This window comes from Bombus pascuorum, unplaced genomic scaffold (genome assembly GCF_905332965.1).
Source record: "Bombus pascuorum unplaced genomic scaffold, iyBomPasc1.1, whole genome shotgun sequence".
NCBI lineage: Eukaryota > Metazoa > Arthropoda > Insecta > Hymenoptera > Apidae > Bombus > Bombus pascuorum.
Window position 1 is genome coordinate 319,391 of NW_026869742.1, and position 17,018 is coordinate 336,408.

Sequence of the window (17,018 nt, forward strand, 5' to 3'; positions counted from 1 at the left end):
ATTATTTAAAAAGAAATAAACATTTTTTCATACAAAATGAAGATAGTAAGCAATAATATAAATTTAAAAATGAAAATGATAAATGGTAATACGAATTAAAAATAAGTAACTATATATGCGTTTATTCTTCGTTACTAGCATTTCATAATATTCAATAAAACTGTGTATTATTTTGAAAGTTCGAAACAGAAAAAACTTTCTTCCATACAAAATGACTTAATAATAAAGTTATACTTTGCATTGCAACTCTTCCGTCACACAAAATCGCTTCATAGAATTTTTCCTCTTTGCTAAAAGAATTATGAAAATTTCCTTTATCGTGTTTTCCTACTTTTCAATCACATTTTGTAAGATTATAACCTTTTCACCCTTCCTTTATTACGTGCTTCCATCATCTGTGGTTTAAAATAATATTAAATCAACAATATCTACCTACACGTTTCAAATGAGTTCTGAAACATTAAGTGACATTTTTTATGGAAGAGTAATTTCAAAATTCAATAATAATTTGTCAATCGACTTTACATTAAAACTACCTTTCCATTTCATATCAGAATTAAATGCACGTTTCTATTGATTTCTTGAACATTTAAAAAGTATTACTAACATTAACTATATGCAAACTAATAATATTAACAAAGACAAATTAATATAGATAACTAAACCAATCTTATTCGTTTCCCACAAAACATTTATCAACTCTCAAAAGGCTTTATATCTTCGAATCGCTTACTTCAACTACTTCGCATAAAGATCACAAAAACGTGAAATCGCGTTCTACTTATTCTGTTATTTTTTGTGGCCGCGCTCTTTTTATCGTATTACGGTATTCGAAGCTTAGAACGACTTTCTTACGATCTCTTTGAAACTTGGACAACGCGTTATTTAGTATATTATTTATTCACGATTGAATTTTTAGAAAGTCTAGCCTTAGGAATGGATTCATCTTCAAAGTTAAAATCTTAACGTGTAATCCCTATAGTCACAGTCGATTCGACTTCGACTCGATTCGATTTCGATTAATTACGGAAAAGCCTTTCTTACAAAGTTCTTAAGAAACTATTGTGTTGCGTAAAATGCTTTTCGAATAAAAGTAATGTGAAATATGTAACATCAGTAATTTCGGCGTCCAAAATGTTATTCGTAATACGCATTATTATGTGAAGTTCTGTTCTTCTCTGAATTATCTGTTAGTGTGCGTTTGTAAAAAGCGTAGACAACCAAGAAATTTCTTCCTAGAAATACAATTTGAGACGTGCACAGAAAATACGACTTTCGAGTCTCGGTGTGTTTTACTTTCGGGAAATATCGTCCCGCTACAAATCCCTTAAAAGTCTCTTTATGATAATTCTATATAACATGTAAATTTCATCCGCGACTTTCTATAGGGAGATACGAAAATCGCCGCCGGCTAATAATTGTTGATGTAGGAAATGTAAAGACGTGATTGATAGTTGGTAACTGAATGTTGTTGTTTTCATTTAATTTTGTAGAATTTCATAGGTTGATATAAAATGTTTTTAATTGAACAATTATGAAATACATATTTCATGTGAGAAATTTCAAACAAGAATAAAAATGTATATAAATTTCAGCGAGTTGCAGAATATCGGGGATAATTTATAATACATGAATTCAATGTTATTCGATTCTGGAAATAAATATAAAAATAGTGCAAATAATTTTTATCTAGCATCTAACACATTTTACAATGATTGGTGATTGCTTGATTTCAAGTACGTAGTACGAGTTTGAATAAGTTTCAATGTAAAATATAATACGCCTAATTAGTTTTGAAAATTGTGTTGAAAGAGACTTAATGTTGAAGCTATCAAGCTAGCAAGAAATCAAATAAACAAAGTTCTTTATGTACAAAGAGAAATAAGGAAAAAATTGATACAAACATTGAAAGTTTATTTAGAAATTGTAACAATTGGAAAAAGATAATATTTCTAAATATTCTACTTTAATCGTAAAAGGTTAACGTTAATAGCCTGCTTTCACCGATACATGTTATATCCTTCACCCTCTTCTGTATCTTTTTGTAGGTTATTAAATACTATCCGTAATCTATTTCTATCGCACGATGGTTAACCACAACAGTGTAAAATCTAATTTTCTCATGTTATTGTAATTTCCTAATAAACTGCTTGTAGACCTACAACTAAAATTTTATCTAACAGACTACAATTAAATCTAAAATTAATACAAAGTTTTGTCACGAATATAATTTCTATTTATGTGATGTATGAGTGTACCTTATAGCAAAAACGCAATCCGCGATAACGCGAAACAAGTGGTTTTGTTTAAAACGTATAAATATAGTTTTTATTACGTGGAGATAATTCGAGTCCTAAGGCGTTTAGGCTGAATTGCTGTCAAGGATTAGAGATTTATTTTTCTGCACATATTTGCGAGAAGCAATATATAATTGCTTTTTATATGACCTAACTGAAGATCTTATGCAATATACAATAATATTATCTGTAGATTGATGCACTTTAATAGATTAATACATTTTCAGTTATTTTTTATGTATAGATATACAGTGGGAAAGATCTTTATATAATTTTCTAATCTCGTTATCTGTGTTGATTATACTAATTTAATACTCCATCTAATAGATTAAACTTTGGAATGATTAAAAAGTAGTTATATACTCTTAAGGAAATATCATATCTGAAACAAGAAATAAAGCTTTCTTGTATTAAAATGTTAGTTCATATGGTAAGACGTCTGATTGACGGAGACATGATACTTAAAATAAAGTATCGCGTCCTAAACAGTAAATAAACCTTTTTTGCATTAGAAAATCAATTGGTGCGATGAAATACTTCACTGGCGAACGCTTGAGCTCACGAGTATCTAAATTAGTTTGGGATCCATATCGCTGCAATTTTTTCATCACGATATCATCACGAACCCAAGTAATACAAGAACCGATTCTCTATATATGTTATTAGTATGATTAAAATTTGATATCTTTCAAATGCAGCCATCGAGAAAATTGTTTCGAAGATTCGTTTTATTGTTCGAACGTTCATCGATGTTGGCCAAATATCAAACTTTCGACGTTTTCTGTTACTTTGGCCAGCGACATTGCAGCGCGATAAATATTTGAAGGTTCTGTTTCAATCATCGCGGAACGTGAATGGTTTCAGCAATTTACCAAGCTTGCGTGGTAACTGGGTCTAATCGTGTAAATCTGTAGCTGCGCGATATTTGTTTTTCAGTAAGTTGTGAACTTACCAGTAAGTTGTAAACTTATGAAACAAGTCTCGGGAATATCCTCTTTCAAATGTCATTCCTATGAGCATACTTTTGCCATTACCGAGTCGACTGCGAACCTCCGAGCCAAACGGACCTCTCAGCCCTAAAAAAAAAAAAAAGGGACAGCTGACCCAGACCCGAACAGTGCGCGCGCCAACTAGACAATCTTTCGCGTAGAGAAAGTCTAAGTGAAAAAAAAGAAAAAAGTGACAGAAAGTGGAAAATTGATTAGTGACACCATCGCTATAAATAGGAAAAAAAAATAACAACAAAATAAATAAAAAAATAGGCGACATCGATAATGAAGCAGAAAGCAAAAAAACGGAACCCTCCGTAATCCCAACAAAAAAAACGAGTAAAAGAAAAGCAATCTCGCCAAAAACGGACAAAGAAAACAACATTAGCATAAGACTTTCCGCGCAAAAAACGCGGAAACTCAACCCACAACCAAAACTAGTGGGAAGGTCCAAAAGACTACCAGACAACCCGGAAAACACAGAAGAAGATCTCGTTCTAATCCAAGAAGAAAACAATACACAAGATCCCACCGCCAAAGAAAGCAAAACCATGAAAACTACAAGAAGCCCTCCCTCACCAGTGATACCAACAAAAAACAGATTTGAAGTGTTACAAACACAGGAAACCACCTTACCACAACAACAGATTCGCACTCAAGCAACGTCAACAAAAGAATCAACAATACAAAATGCGATCGTGGAAGCCATAAGAAGGAAGAACAATGAAATGCGAATCAAAGCAAACAGGAGGACTACGTCCACATTGGGAACACCACACACCCAAGAAAAATCAAACGACACACGAACAAACAGCCCCCTCGCCCCACCTAGGAGGCCGCCGACACCACAAAATCAACACACTCATCTGATCAAACCAAAAGAGCAACCCCCACCGACAAAGACACCGATGGAACAAGCACAACAGGAACAGCCCACCAACCACCCCACAGAGGAACAACAGGACGCCCCCTCACCCACAAAAGGTAACAGGCCCCCGCCAATCAACATAACGCATCAAGACCCAAAAGACACCATTGCTCTCTTACAAGACGCTCTCAAAATCAGAAACTTTCACATTAACAGAATACACGCGAACAAACACGCTCTATACCTACATAATCTAAACGACTACATTAAAGCAAAAGAATTACTGATAACAACAAACACAACGTTCTACACATACACACCAAAAGCACAAAGACAACACACGTTCCTATTAAAAGGACTAGACATTAACCTCACAGAGACAGAAATACTAGAAGACTTACAAGCATTAAAAATAGACGACATACAGTTTACGAAAGTATCGCGCTTCTCGACAAGAAAGTCAAGGGAAAGTAACAGACTGCTCCCAATATACATAGTACAGGTATCCCCCAATAGCAACGTCGTGAAATTACAAAAAATAAATAGACTAAGCTACTACAAAATAACGTGGGAAAAAATAAGAAAAAATGACATTACCCAATGCCACAAATGCCAACGATTAGGCCACACAGCACAAAACTGCAACCTAATCTACCGCTGTGTAAAATGCACCGAGCCCCATGGCCCAGGCGAGTGCAAAATAAAAAAAGACGATTCAATCACAAAGGATAAAATATTCTGCGTCAACTGCAAAAGCTACGGACACCCCGCGTCATACAAAGGGTGCCCCAAAATCATAGAGCTGCGCCAAAAACTTTCAGAAAAAATTAAAAAAGACAAAGAAACAAAAATCAAACGACTAGACCAGATAAGCCGAAAATACACCCCAGAACTAAAGTTCTCGGACGCAGTGAAACAACAAGCAAGACCAAAGCAGGAAATCGAAAACCCCCCACACACAATAAACCCAAAACTAGATTCGCGGGCAAACCAAATCCCAATTACAACCGAGTTCATCCCTCAACAAATAATATTAAACGCTTTCGAAGATTTTAAAAAAAGTCTCATCCAAGCACTAAATCAACAACAAATACAACTCAACGAATTAAAAAATGCAATATCATCGCATGAAGACAGGTTCAACACCATCTTCAACTCCTTAGATATCGCAGTCGACAATTAGCCAAAACACACCAAACCAACAAACACAGCATAAAACATCCAAATTAGATTTAAAACACCTGAAAATAATTGCAATAAATGCAAACTCTCTAATCTCAAACCAAAAAAGATACAGTATGCTAACCCTAATAAACAAAGAAACCCCCGACATCGTACTCATCTCAGAAACAAAACTGAACAAAAGACACAAAGTATCCTTCAAAAACTACTCCATAATAAGACACGACAGACCAAACGCTATCCAAGGAGGAGGAACGGCAATCCTCATAAAAAACCCCCTGAAATTCAAAGAAATCCAAAACGACAAAATAACAAGTTTTAAAACCCTGGAGACGACAACCATAAAAATAAAAATAAACAAAAAGGAAAACTTACTCATCACTGCAGCCTACGCAACCTACGGAAACGAAAAAGAATTTAACGACGAATTCAATAACCTCTTCGAACTTTTACAGCTCGACAAACAAGAAAACTTCCACATAATAGCCGGCGACCTTAACGCAAAACACACAAGCTGGAAAAACCCACTAAACAATACGAAAGGAAACTTCATCAGAAACTGGCTAGACAATAAAAGCATACACTACAAAACAAACCTTTACAGCTCCGAGCTACCCTCCTACCCAAAAGGAGGCTCATACCTCGACATATGCCTAACAGATGCACGACTAAAAATCCAAAACTTACGACCAAATAACACGCTCAAAACCCTAGACTACGACAGCGACCATAAAGCCATACTCTTACAGATAAACAAAAACACATCCGACTACCTAACACTTGAAACACAAACCGAAACCCCCAAGTACAACTACAAAAAGACAAACTGGAAAAAATTCCAAAAACTACTCGAACAGAAATGCGACCTAAATATCTACAACAACGTCAACCTAACAAACAGACAAATCGACACATACATAGACGAAATCGAAAAACACATACAAAGCGCACTCCAAAAATCCGTCCCAACCTTCAAACAAAAAAACTCTTGCGATCCATACATCAACAACAAAATAAAAGAACTACAACGAGACAAAAGCTACATACTCTCCAAAATAAACAATATAAAACACAACTACTCTTACGACAAAAGAGAGGAATTAGAATACCTAAAATACCTACTACACAAAATAAAATTACAACAGAAACAAGAATTCGCAAACTCTATAAACCTCTACTGGACAAACAAAATAAAAAATATCTCCAAAAACGACTCAGCCAACATGTTCCCACAAATAAATCAAATCTTCAGACCGAAAGAACAAAACCCCAGCACTCCGCTCAAATTGCCCCCAGAGAAAGCTCCCCTCATCCAAGAAGCAGGTATAGAGATACACAACACCAGCAAAGACATCGAGAATAACTTCATAATAACTAAAACAACAGAAAAACTAGACATCATAGGCACCCACTTCTCCAAAACACACACCCAAAACGAACACATGGGCCGAGAAGAATTAAACAGAATCATCATCGCAGAAACGAACAAACTCAAAAACGAAATAGAACAAGACATAACGTTAAACAAAACAGTCTGCACGTTCTCAAACGAAAACACCTCAGACAATCCCAAACAACCAGAAACAGAAATAAATTACTTTACAAATTTTAACCAACTAAACAAAATCTTCGCCAAGCTAAATAATAAAAAATCCTCCGGCTTCGACGGCATCCCGAACATCTCACTTAAGCACCTACCGAACAAAATAAAATGGTACTACACAGTAATATTCAACAATGCGCTAAACAACGCATACTTCCCGAAAAAGTGGAAAAAAGCCAAAATAATAGCAATCACAAAAAAAAATAAAGACGGCTCATCACTCACAAACCTACGACCAATAAGTCTCCTCCCCAACATAAGCAAAGTATTTGAAGTAGTCATCAACAACCCCCTAACTACATTCTGCAAAAAAAAAAACATTATATCAGAAAACCAATTTGGCTTCCGACACAAACACTCCACACTACACGCGACAAACAAACTCACGTCAGACATCTGCTGGGCACTAAACGCAAAACAACGAGTAGCCGCCTGCTTAATAGATCTCGAAAAAGCCTTCGACACAGTCTGGATCACAGGCCTCATTTATAAATTAATAAAAAAAAACTTCCCGAGATACTTAATCAAAATAGTATGGGACATGATCACAAACAGAACATTCCTAATGACCGAGGGTTCTCATGCATCGAACAAAGAATTCAGCATAAAAAACGGACTCCAACAAGGAACTGTAAACTCCCCGCTACTCTTCAACATATACAACAATGACATATTAAACCTGTTCGACATGAACAAATCTACCCACAAACGCTCCATAGCCTTCGCAGACGACCTAATCATCTACGTAACAGGCCGCAAAACTAAAACAATAAACACAGACCTCCAAGAACTATTCGACAAAATCAATGATTACTACCACACATGGAAACTAAGAATCAACGCAAACAAATGCGAAAGCATACTGTTCAAACCCAAAACCAGCGAAATCGGCCCAGCAGAAAGAAAACACTGCAAAAATTTCCAATTAAAAGAAAAGTCATTCGAAGAGTCAATCATACCACACAAAAACTGCGTAAAGTACCTAGGCATAAACATAGATGACAAACTAAATTACAAACAACACATAGAAACCCAACTCGCCAAGGCCAATAAAGCATTCTGGAGAGCAAAAAGACTAATTTTACTCGAAACATCTCAAGAGCAATGTAAAAACATTATGCTACCAAACTCTAATTAGACCAATTATAACATACGGTTGCCCAATCTGGTACAACATACCAGCATCGCTAATGGAGAGAATCCGCGTTTTCGAAAGAAAATGCATTAGAGCTTGCCAAAATGCGTACAGATCCGAACAGAGCGGATACAAAAAATATATAAAAAACAAAAAAATTTACGACCTAGCCAACATTCACCGCATTGACTGTCACATACTAAAACTAGCAAGAAATCATTTCGCACAAGCGTCAAAAATAAAAGAAAACAGCCTAATCTTCAGCGGCTTATACCCAAACGTACTATATTACAAAAATACAATGACAACAGGCTACATCCCCCCAGAAGCGTTCCTATACCTAGACGAAAAAAATTACCTCCAAGACCAAAACAATATCCCGATAATTTTCCACATAAAAAGAAAAATAGGGATAAAGACAATACTCTACGAGGAAAACTTAAACGGACTGACTGCAGACACCAGGTGGAGGTACAACATGGCCCTCCCCCAAAAAGACACTAAAGACAAACACAGAAAAAACACAAAAAAATATTGGTGGATTCCAAACCCATAAGAAAATATAAGTGAGAACTACCAATTCGACAAAAAACCATTCCTACCACCGTGTAATCTAGATGTAAGTACTGTAAATATGTAAATACTGTAATCATTGTAAATAATATAATTTAACACCCCCCTCCCCTTTCCTCTCATCTCCCTCCCCCAAAATCCCACAACGCATAAAAGTAATACACCGAGGAGTCCTGTTTTGCGGCCAAGTTTCAGGACAAAATACAACACACACAAGAATACACAAAAATCACGCACCAATGCGACTTAAACCCAAAAAAACAAAAAAATAAACGCAAAAACCGAAAATCCACGACACATATTAGACCATGGCTACGTCGTACCGACGCGTATCGGTACTTTTGCCTAAACACACTATACTCAATTCATTGTTTATTGTGAATCTCAAAAATGTACAAAAAATCAAATATTGGCTAAATAAACTATTTAAAAAAAAAAAAAAAAAACTATCACCTACATATTTTTCTAATCTACTTTTCAAAGAAGGCAATTTTCCATTAATCTCTTCGTCTATCGCGTTAAATTCTTCCGAAATCGGAAGTTTTTACAGTCGCGTAATAACACAATTTTTCTTATCACTAATAACTAATAATAATTTTCTCAAGAATTAGAAATATCTTAGGCTCTTCTGGGACATTTCTATAGCTATTTTCACCAGGATCGAGAGTGACAGAAATATTCTTTTTAGCCGATTTCTACGGCACACATTGAAACTTTTTACTAACAATAAATTTTTGATAGGTAAATTTCGATATTATGAAACGGGTCGATGATGCCGAAGAGAAAATGGGAGGATTTCAATTTCAAACAATTTTCTACCTTCTCTCAATGTCTCAAATGTTCCACTTATTTTGATTTGACCGCGTTATTCACTGTGGATGAGTAAATCAAACATATAAAGTGACCCCCAATCAGGAAATACAAAATTATGTACACTTTACCACAAAAAGTATCGACTGATTTCTGAAATATATACCGCTGAAAATAAAAAAATTAGCAAACTGACAAAAAACATTACTTACAATGGTGGCAATTATGACGACTTAGAAGGAAGAGAAGTCGCTTGACGTTTCCTCAGCTTCCGCCAGCTGGCTTCCTTCTTCGGCAGACGACTGAACTCGACTGAACACAGAGCACAGCGCACGGAGCCTGCTTGCACCGTTTGCGAAAAAGCAGCAACGCGCACGAGCGAGTATTGACCAATCAGGATCGCGCGAATGGCCATTATTAACCCCACGCAACCCTCGCCTAATTTTTTCTCAGATTTAAAAAGTGCCTTTGCCTGTGTGCGTATATGAGTTCCATGGATACCGTGGATACCATGGAAACATACTTTGCAAGCTCCTGTTGTCAGGCAAATCTGACATTCGACGTGGTTTTCCTTTTCTAGTCTACCCCCGTGTAATACGCGATTTCCACTTCGAACGTGGGAGTATGTGCGCGCATATGGGTGTGCTTGTGTGCGTATATATGCTTTAACGAGTGAGCACATACATATGCGCTGCAGAGCAACAGGCACGCGAGAACATCAAATCTGAGTTTATAGATTGAAAAACACATTTATAGAAAAACGTAATTTTCTCATTTATGATGATTATAGACATTATGCATTTACATATTTATGAGCTGCGATGTGTTTCGAAAGACGATTGCTCGTTAATAGAGTAAAAGTTAAGGTAGGAATGCGACAATCATTGTAACTTCTAGAAACAAAAAATGTTTATTGTTTTTATTATACGAAACTCTCAAAACACAGGTATATAATAAGTTGTGTAAGTAACTTACGAGAATAATATGATAATATGTGTTACGACCATTCGCGGAGAGACGCCGTCGCGAGGGAAACGCGTCCGACGGGAGGCGTAAATTCTCGCTACGATTCGGTTAATCGACGCCGCGAAATAGTCGTTCCCCTTGTTTCGGTTAACATAACAGGGGTGATTTGATGAATGAAACCTGTTAACACTGTGTTAACAGGTTGATATATCGTCTATATTCAACAATCACTTATACAATAATATAAGCGTCACAAAGTATTTGGCGATACGTACAATTAATGTGTTACAGAGAAATTCTACCCGACTTTGAAAGGATATACCTTAAGAACAATGTAAGCGAAATTTTTTAAACACGAATAAAAAGTAGAGGCGAGAAGAATCTGAATAACTGTAATTTGACCTTTCTTCAAAAAAATTAATTGTTAATTAAATTTTCGAATTGTTCACGATAGATTGAAATCTACAGATATAGGTAAATATGCTTTGCCAATATATTAAAGATCAGATAAATAACAATTCATTGCTATTCGAAATAAATACATAAGATCATTCTGTTCGAATGTAAAGTTTGTTAACAATAGATAATAACATTAAATCTCTACATTACTAAAAATGGAAATAAATTTTTATAACAGCGAACTTTGTTTTAATTTCAATACAAAATTTTAATTTTTCAGTTCAAGAAGATAATTCACTTAATGGAAGACATATTTCCATGCATTAATCATACATATGTATATTAAAAACAAAGTGGTGTGAACCATAGGCTTTTATATGCTTTACATAATTTGATAAGCTGACCCAAAATTAAGATTGTATTGATATAGATTGTACAAAAATCGTTGGTTTTATAATCATTTAATGCGCATGCAAAATCTGTCCCAAATTCGAAATGGAAGAAGTCATCTACGAATATTTTTCTGAAAAGATGAACATTGAAAAAAAAGAAATTTAAAGGACTGAAATGGAACATTCTCTTTTGATCAAATTCAAGTAACAACTAAATGCTTTAAAATTATTTGGAGAATTTTTGTATTAAAAGTTCTAATGAAAGAATATGAGAAATTGTTTGGGAAATTTTTCAGTCTTTCAGTTTATGAATTGAAATTGCGATCCTTCTTTCAGGTAAAATATGTTCTTATAAAAGTGGATTGTAACTTAATAATTAATTCCATAATTATTTAATTTAAAGAAGAAGTTAAAAACTCGTAAATGACTAAACTTACATTTAATAAAAAAAAAAAAACTGAGTAAAAATTAAAAGGTTTGTAATATGAAAAACTATATTAAATAATGTAACTATGAAATGTACATAACAAAAATTTTTTAAATTTAAAAACATGTAACAATGTAGCTTTTTTCTTCGAAAATTATAAAATAAATTCAATTGCTACCTAATTAAATAAAATTAAAATAATATCAATTTTAATAATAATATTTATATTATATATGTTATATATTATATTAACAATAATAAAATTTAATAATAATATTAATATTATTCTTGATGGAATTATTCATAATTTCATTATTTTTTCTTGTGTTTATTTCATTTCATAAAAAATATGTATATCAAAAATAAAATTTAAATATAAAGTTTAATTGTTCAATCTTCATTCATTATACTTAAACAAAGTATACGCTTAATGCGATTAGGTTTCCAATCTCTCCTCGTTATATACATTGCAACATAAATTTCATTTATTTTTCAGAAACTGTATTCCGTAATGGATTTAATTAAGGGTTCCTAACACTGAAACCATGATCTATGCGCTACAACTATTTAACGTTGGAAAATTAGATCTTTTATATGGACACTGGTAACTTTTGACATGTTGTTTCAGCACATGTCGATATCGTTATCCTTGTTTTGTTAAAAAAGGATGATACATATACCAATTTATTTCAAAACATTGTAATTGTCATATCAATCTTTAATATAGCCAATATTGAAACAATTATAATACAAAATACAGATATTAATACAAAATGTTATATGTACGATATTTCAACAAAGGTATGAGAAGTTATTTAATATCAAAATTCTATACAAGAAAGGGTATCAAAATAATAAAGGAAAAAAGGAATGAAAACAATTACCAATATTAACTTCATTATTCTATCATTACGTTAGAATTTAATAGAAAGTAGCTTTAAAAATCATAAACATATCTTTAAAAAATGCCACAATATTATTATTAGTTCGTTCTGATTGTCCAAGCAATCAATAAGTGGAACAACCACTCTACCCGTAAATCAATCAGTTTCTAAGGTATAACCGCATACATTGAGAGCTGCATACTGACGAATAAAGTCGCTTAATCCAACGAATTCATCGAGAGACATCGTAAAGTCGGGTAGAATTTCTCTGTAACACATTAATTGTACGTATCGCCAAATACTTTGTGACGCTTATATTATTGTATAAGTGATTGTTGAATATAGACGATATATCAACCTGTTAACACAGTGTTAACAGGTTTCATTCATTAAACCACCCCTGTTACGTTAACCGAAACAAGGGGAACGACTATTTCACGGCATCGATTAACCGAATCGTAGCGAGAATTTACGCCTCCCGTCGGACGCGTTTTCCTCGCGACGGTGTCTCTCCGCGAACGGTTGTAACATTTGGTTCTTCGAGCCGGATTCAGTGGTGAGTGAAAAGTGCACACCAGTAACACTCACTAAAAAATATTATTATTATGCGTTCCACATATGTAAGTGTATATACCGATATAAGTTTAAAAGACAAATTGGTTTTCCATCAATTTTTTTACCGATTCGAAAACGATAATATATTATCTGAAAATTCTCGTTCAACCATGATTCAGTTTTTTCGTGTATTATGTACGCAAAGTAATTCCAATCTGTATTGTTTTTCGTCCGAAAACCGGGTCGTTTAGTGTTTACTCGCATGAGAGTATTCGTCGCTGTCAGACGCATTAGCCAGATATGTAGCCCATCGGTTTCAAAGAACGTTATTATTTCAACCATAAACATGATCACGTATTAACGTAAATACTATCATAGAAAAATCTTTTCACTGTCATAAATACTTAAAAAAGAACATTATACGAAATAACGACATGGAAAATGGATATTACTCACTAACAACTGGAATAAAATCCAATTCTAAATATTCCAAAAGTTATATTATAATAAATTATTATAGTTATATTATATAAAAGTTATATTGTTAGTATATTGGCTAGAAACAATAAATGTAAATATAATAGATTTTTGTTGATACCAATTTCTACCAATGATTAATTTAATTATATTAATTAATATATATTAATTAATATTATTATAGATACGATGTTTTTACGATACTAAGTTTATAGTTTCATTTTTTTCCTGTTACCGTTACTATTGAAAAATTGTTGCTTATATTTTTATCTACATATGTAATCAAAACATAAAAGATATAACTTAGAAAAAACGAAGCTGGCACCCCGCTGGGGGTAGCCACCCACATGCTATATTTATTTTTTATTTTATTTTATTTTGGTTTTTACAATTTGCCCTGAAGGACATTTGGTAAAGTCTTATATCTCATTGGTGATAAAATGGCCTGATAAAATGATACCTAATTCTAACCTATACATATAAACTATAAACAAAAGATGAGAATTAGGTTTGGGTTAGCTGTTATTTTATTGGATTAGACTTCACAGCGGTCGACAATCAGCATACGTTGTCTCGGGCGCATAATCGTGCAACAGGTACAATTCACTGTAATATCGACAGATTTTTGCAAATGTCTCGGATATTAAGACCGAGCAGCGGTTATACGTGCAGGAAAAAGTTGTTTAGAATCATGAGCCCGACAATATATTAAAAAAGCATAAAAATTCAAGGCGGCGGCAGCTTTCTAAATAATTACCATGAATTGTTTTAAGTATCAAGTATCATGTCTATGCCAATAATAGGTAGGTAACTTGTTTAATTTTTCTTACGACTTTGTTTTATTAAATTCCTTTAAGGTTTCCTTATGGTTGATTATATTATTTAGGTCAGGAAGCAACACTTCGATAAAGCTCTGTATTCGTAATAAATTAAATTCGAGATCTGCTGAAATGGAGGAAGAATTTAAAGCGTGCGCTACTTGAAATATCAGCGAACAAACAATTTTAGAACCGGATAATTCTTGCAATATTTGTTGTAGATATTTACTTTAGAAAATGTTATTTGGATAACATTTTTGATTCAAATTTTATTTCTGGCGGTTATGAGCCTTATCTTTATAAAAAACAGAAATATTTACGTATATGTGTATACTTGTTTATGTATATATTGATAATATCTGTAGAATTTTGAACAGTCGTAATGTCGTGACAAAAGTGTCATCAACTAATCTGTGCGCTGTGTTTCACTTTTTTATTCCTGTTAAATTAAATTACATCTTCGAGTAAATTTTAGCGATAAGAAGCTTTTCCTTTAAGATATAGTACCTATGAGATAGGGAGGGGTTAGGTTACACAGATTGTACGATTTTCTTTTTTAATTACAGCAGCTACTCTTTCGTTTCTATGGCTGAAATATTTAATAAATGGTCGAGATAATATTCCTCGGGTGACACTGTGGAGGAGATATCTCGTGTAACTATTTATCAAAACGATGCAAAACGTGTAAATGGGATTGCCGTATCTGTCTCCGATTGTTCATCTAGTTCCAACTTGAAAAACTTAGATATTCTTTATTTCCCCGAGAACTGTTGGATTAAGGAAATTGATTGGAGATGATCGTTTGTTTGATTTTAAAATATAACAACTTTAACACTAGGTTTACGCACATTTCGAATGCGTCAAATAGACGCGTATAGATATAGGTATACTACACAGAAAGCTTGGAAACTTTGGAAAGCTTTGCAAAAAATGAATTTCGATATACATTTATATTGCTAAATGGATAAAAGTTAATGGCAGAGAAATGTAAATGGCTCGTGTAATTTTCCGCATGAAATTCGAAATACGTCGAAATGACGTCTCCCGTAAATTATATCACTTCGATGAGCTACTAAAACTACAAGCGTTTATGCGTTTTGATTGCACCGAACCGTTTCAGTATAGGTTTAACTCTGATTTCGTTTGCATCCATCTGAAAGTGGTTTGTACAGGACGCATATTGATCGGTTGCCGTGTACACCGTTAATTTTCCAATCAGCGGCATTTTGAATATAGTGACGACATTTGCGCTTTAGTCGCGTAAATGAACTATGGACGACTTGGTTACGATGGATTAATATCCGAATATTAATATTAGGTGAAAATATTATCATAAAATCGGACAGTGATTAAAATTTCCAACCTTCGATGAAAACATTAAGTAGAGTCACCGATTAGATGAAAACGTGGAATAAAACCTCAGTTGATATACTAAATTCTTTTTTTTTTTTTTCTTCATTTAAGCTTAGATATTCAAACTTTTATCTTATACCTAAATAAAACAATTTTTATATTCAAGATATTGATACATATATCGAATCACTAGGATATTGCAGGTTTATACAGCTTTAAAAAATAGTCTTCCTTTGCTATCAAATTATAAGTTTTGCTTTGCCGATAAAAATCTCACTTGCTCGTTTACGATTCCTGATCCGAAACATAAATAATTATAGTTTTGTTAGTCAAAGCTTGATTTTTCCTTTATACGAAACAACATGAATTTGTGTATATTTAAAATTACGAAAGTAAACTATTTCGTTTAAAACAATATTTTAGTGCATTAAATATAAATTTTATTCAAAGTTATAGAGTAATTTTTATTTCTTCCAAAAATGAAATTTAGTATATTCTACATTGTGTACTGCCGTATACACCGGTTAATAGCTAAATATTGTATCAATATCGTTTTCAATTTGGGATTTAATATACGTATCAATGTTTTCAATATAGAAATTCAATATAAAAATGAAATGGTAACTGCAGAAACCGAGAATTGGTAATTAAAAGAATAAATGCTATTATTTTCAAGCGCTACGTTAACAGGTTTCATTTACGGAAAAATTTCCAGTTAAGAGGAATATTTTCCATTATTTATATTTATAAAAGAGGGATTTAAAAATTACCTCAGTGGCAGAACATGTTCCAGGAACGAAACAAATGGTATATACTCGTCAATGAATGTAACTAAATTTTTACATTTTAAAAATTCGACGTTACTTGTCGAATGATGTACATACGTACATACATATGTACATACGTATACAATACTTACAGTGCTGGACAAAAGTATTGGCACAGCAAGATTGTTATGATACAAATGCTTATAACTATTAAACAAATTGATTTAAACAAAAAACTTTTTGACGTATTTATTTATTATCTATCCTAGTTTATTACATAACAAGAGCAACAATATAAATAAAATAATACGCAAAATAATAACAAAAATATATTTTTTGAACATTTTATGGGTGGACAAAAGTATTGGCACAGTAGAATATTTACGCTTATAACTAATTACATAATAAACTTCTAATATTTTGTTGGCAGTCCTTTTCTTTTAAGGACTTCCTTTAATCTTCTTAATTATAACACTCGATCAGTGAAACTGGAGACTTCAGTTATTAAACAACAAAAAACCAA

At 33.2% G+C, this 17,018-nt stretch overlaps 1 protein-coding gene across 1 annotated transcript in view; it reads left to right on the forward strand.

The window, feature by feature from the left end:
* Positions 1-3,837: 3,837 nt before the first annotated feature.
* LOC132915756 (uncharacterized) overlaps positions 3,838-17,018 on the forward strand; it is a 34,089-nt gene continuing 20,908 nt past the window's right edge. Inside the window, exons 1-2 of the mRNA XM_060975565.1 lie at positions 3,838-4,016; positions 4,101-4,270. Coding sequence (XP_060831548.1) covers positions 3,838-4,016; positions 4,101-4,270 — 349 coding nt within the window. The remainder of the gene's footprint in view (positions 4,017-4,100; positions 4,271-17,018) is intronic.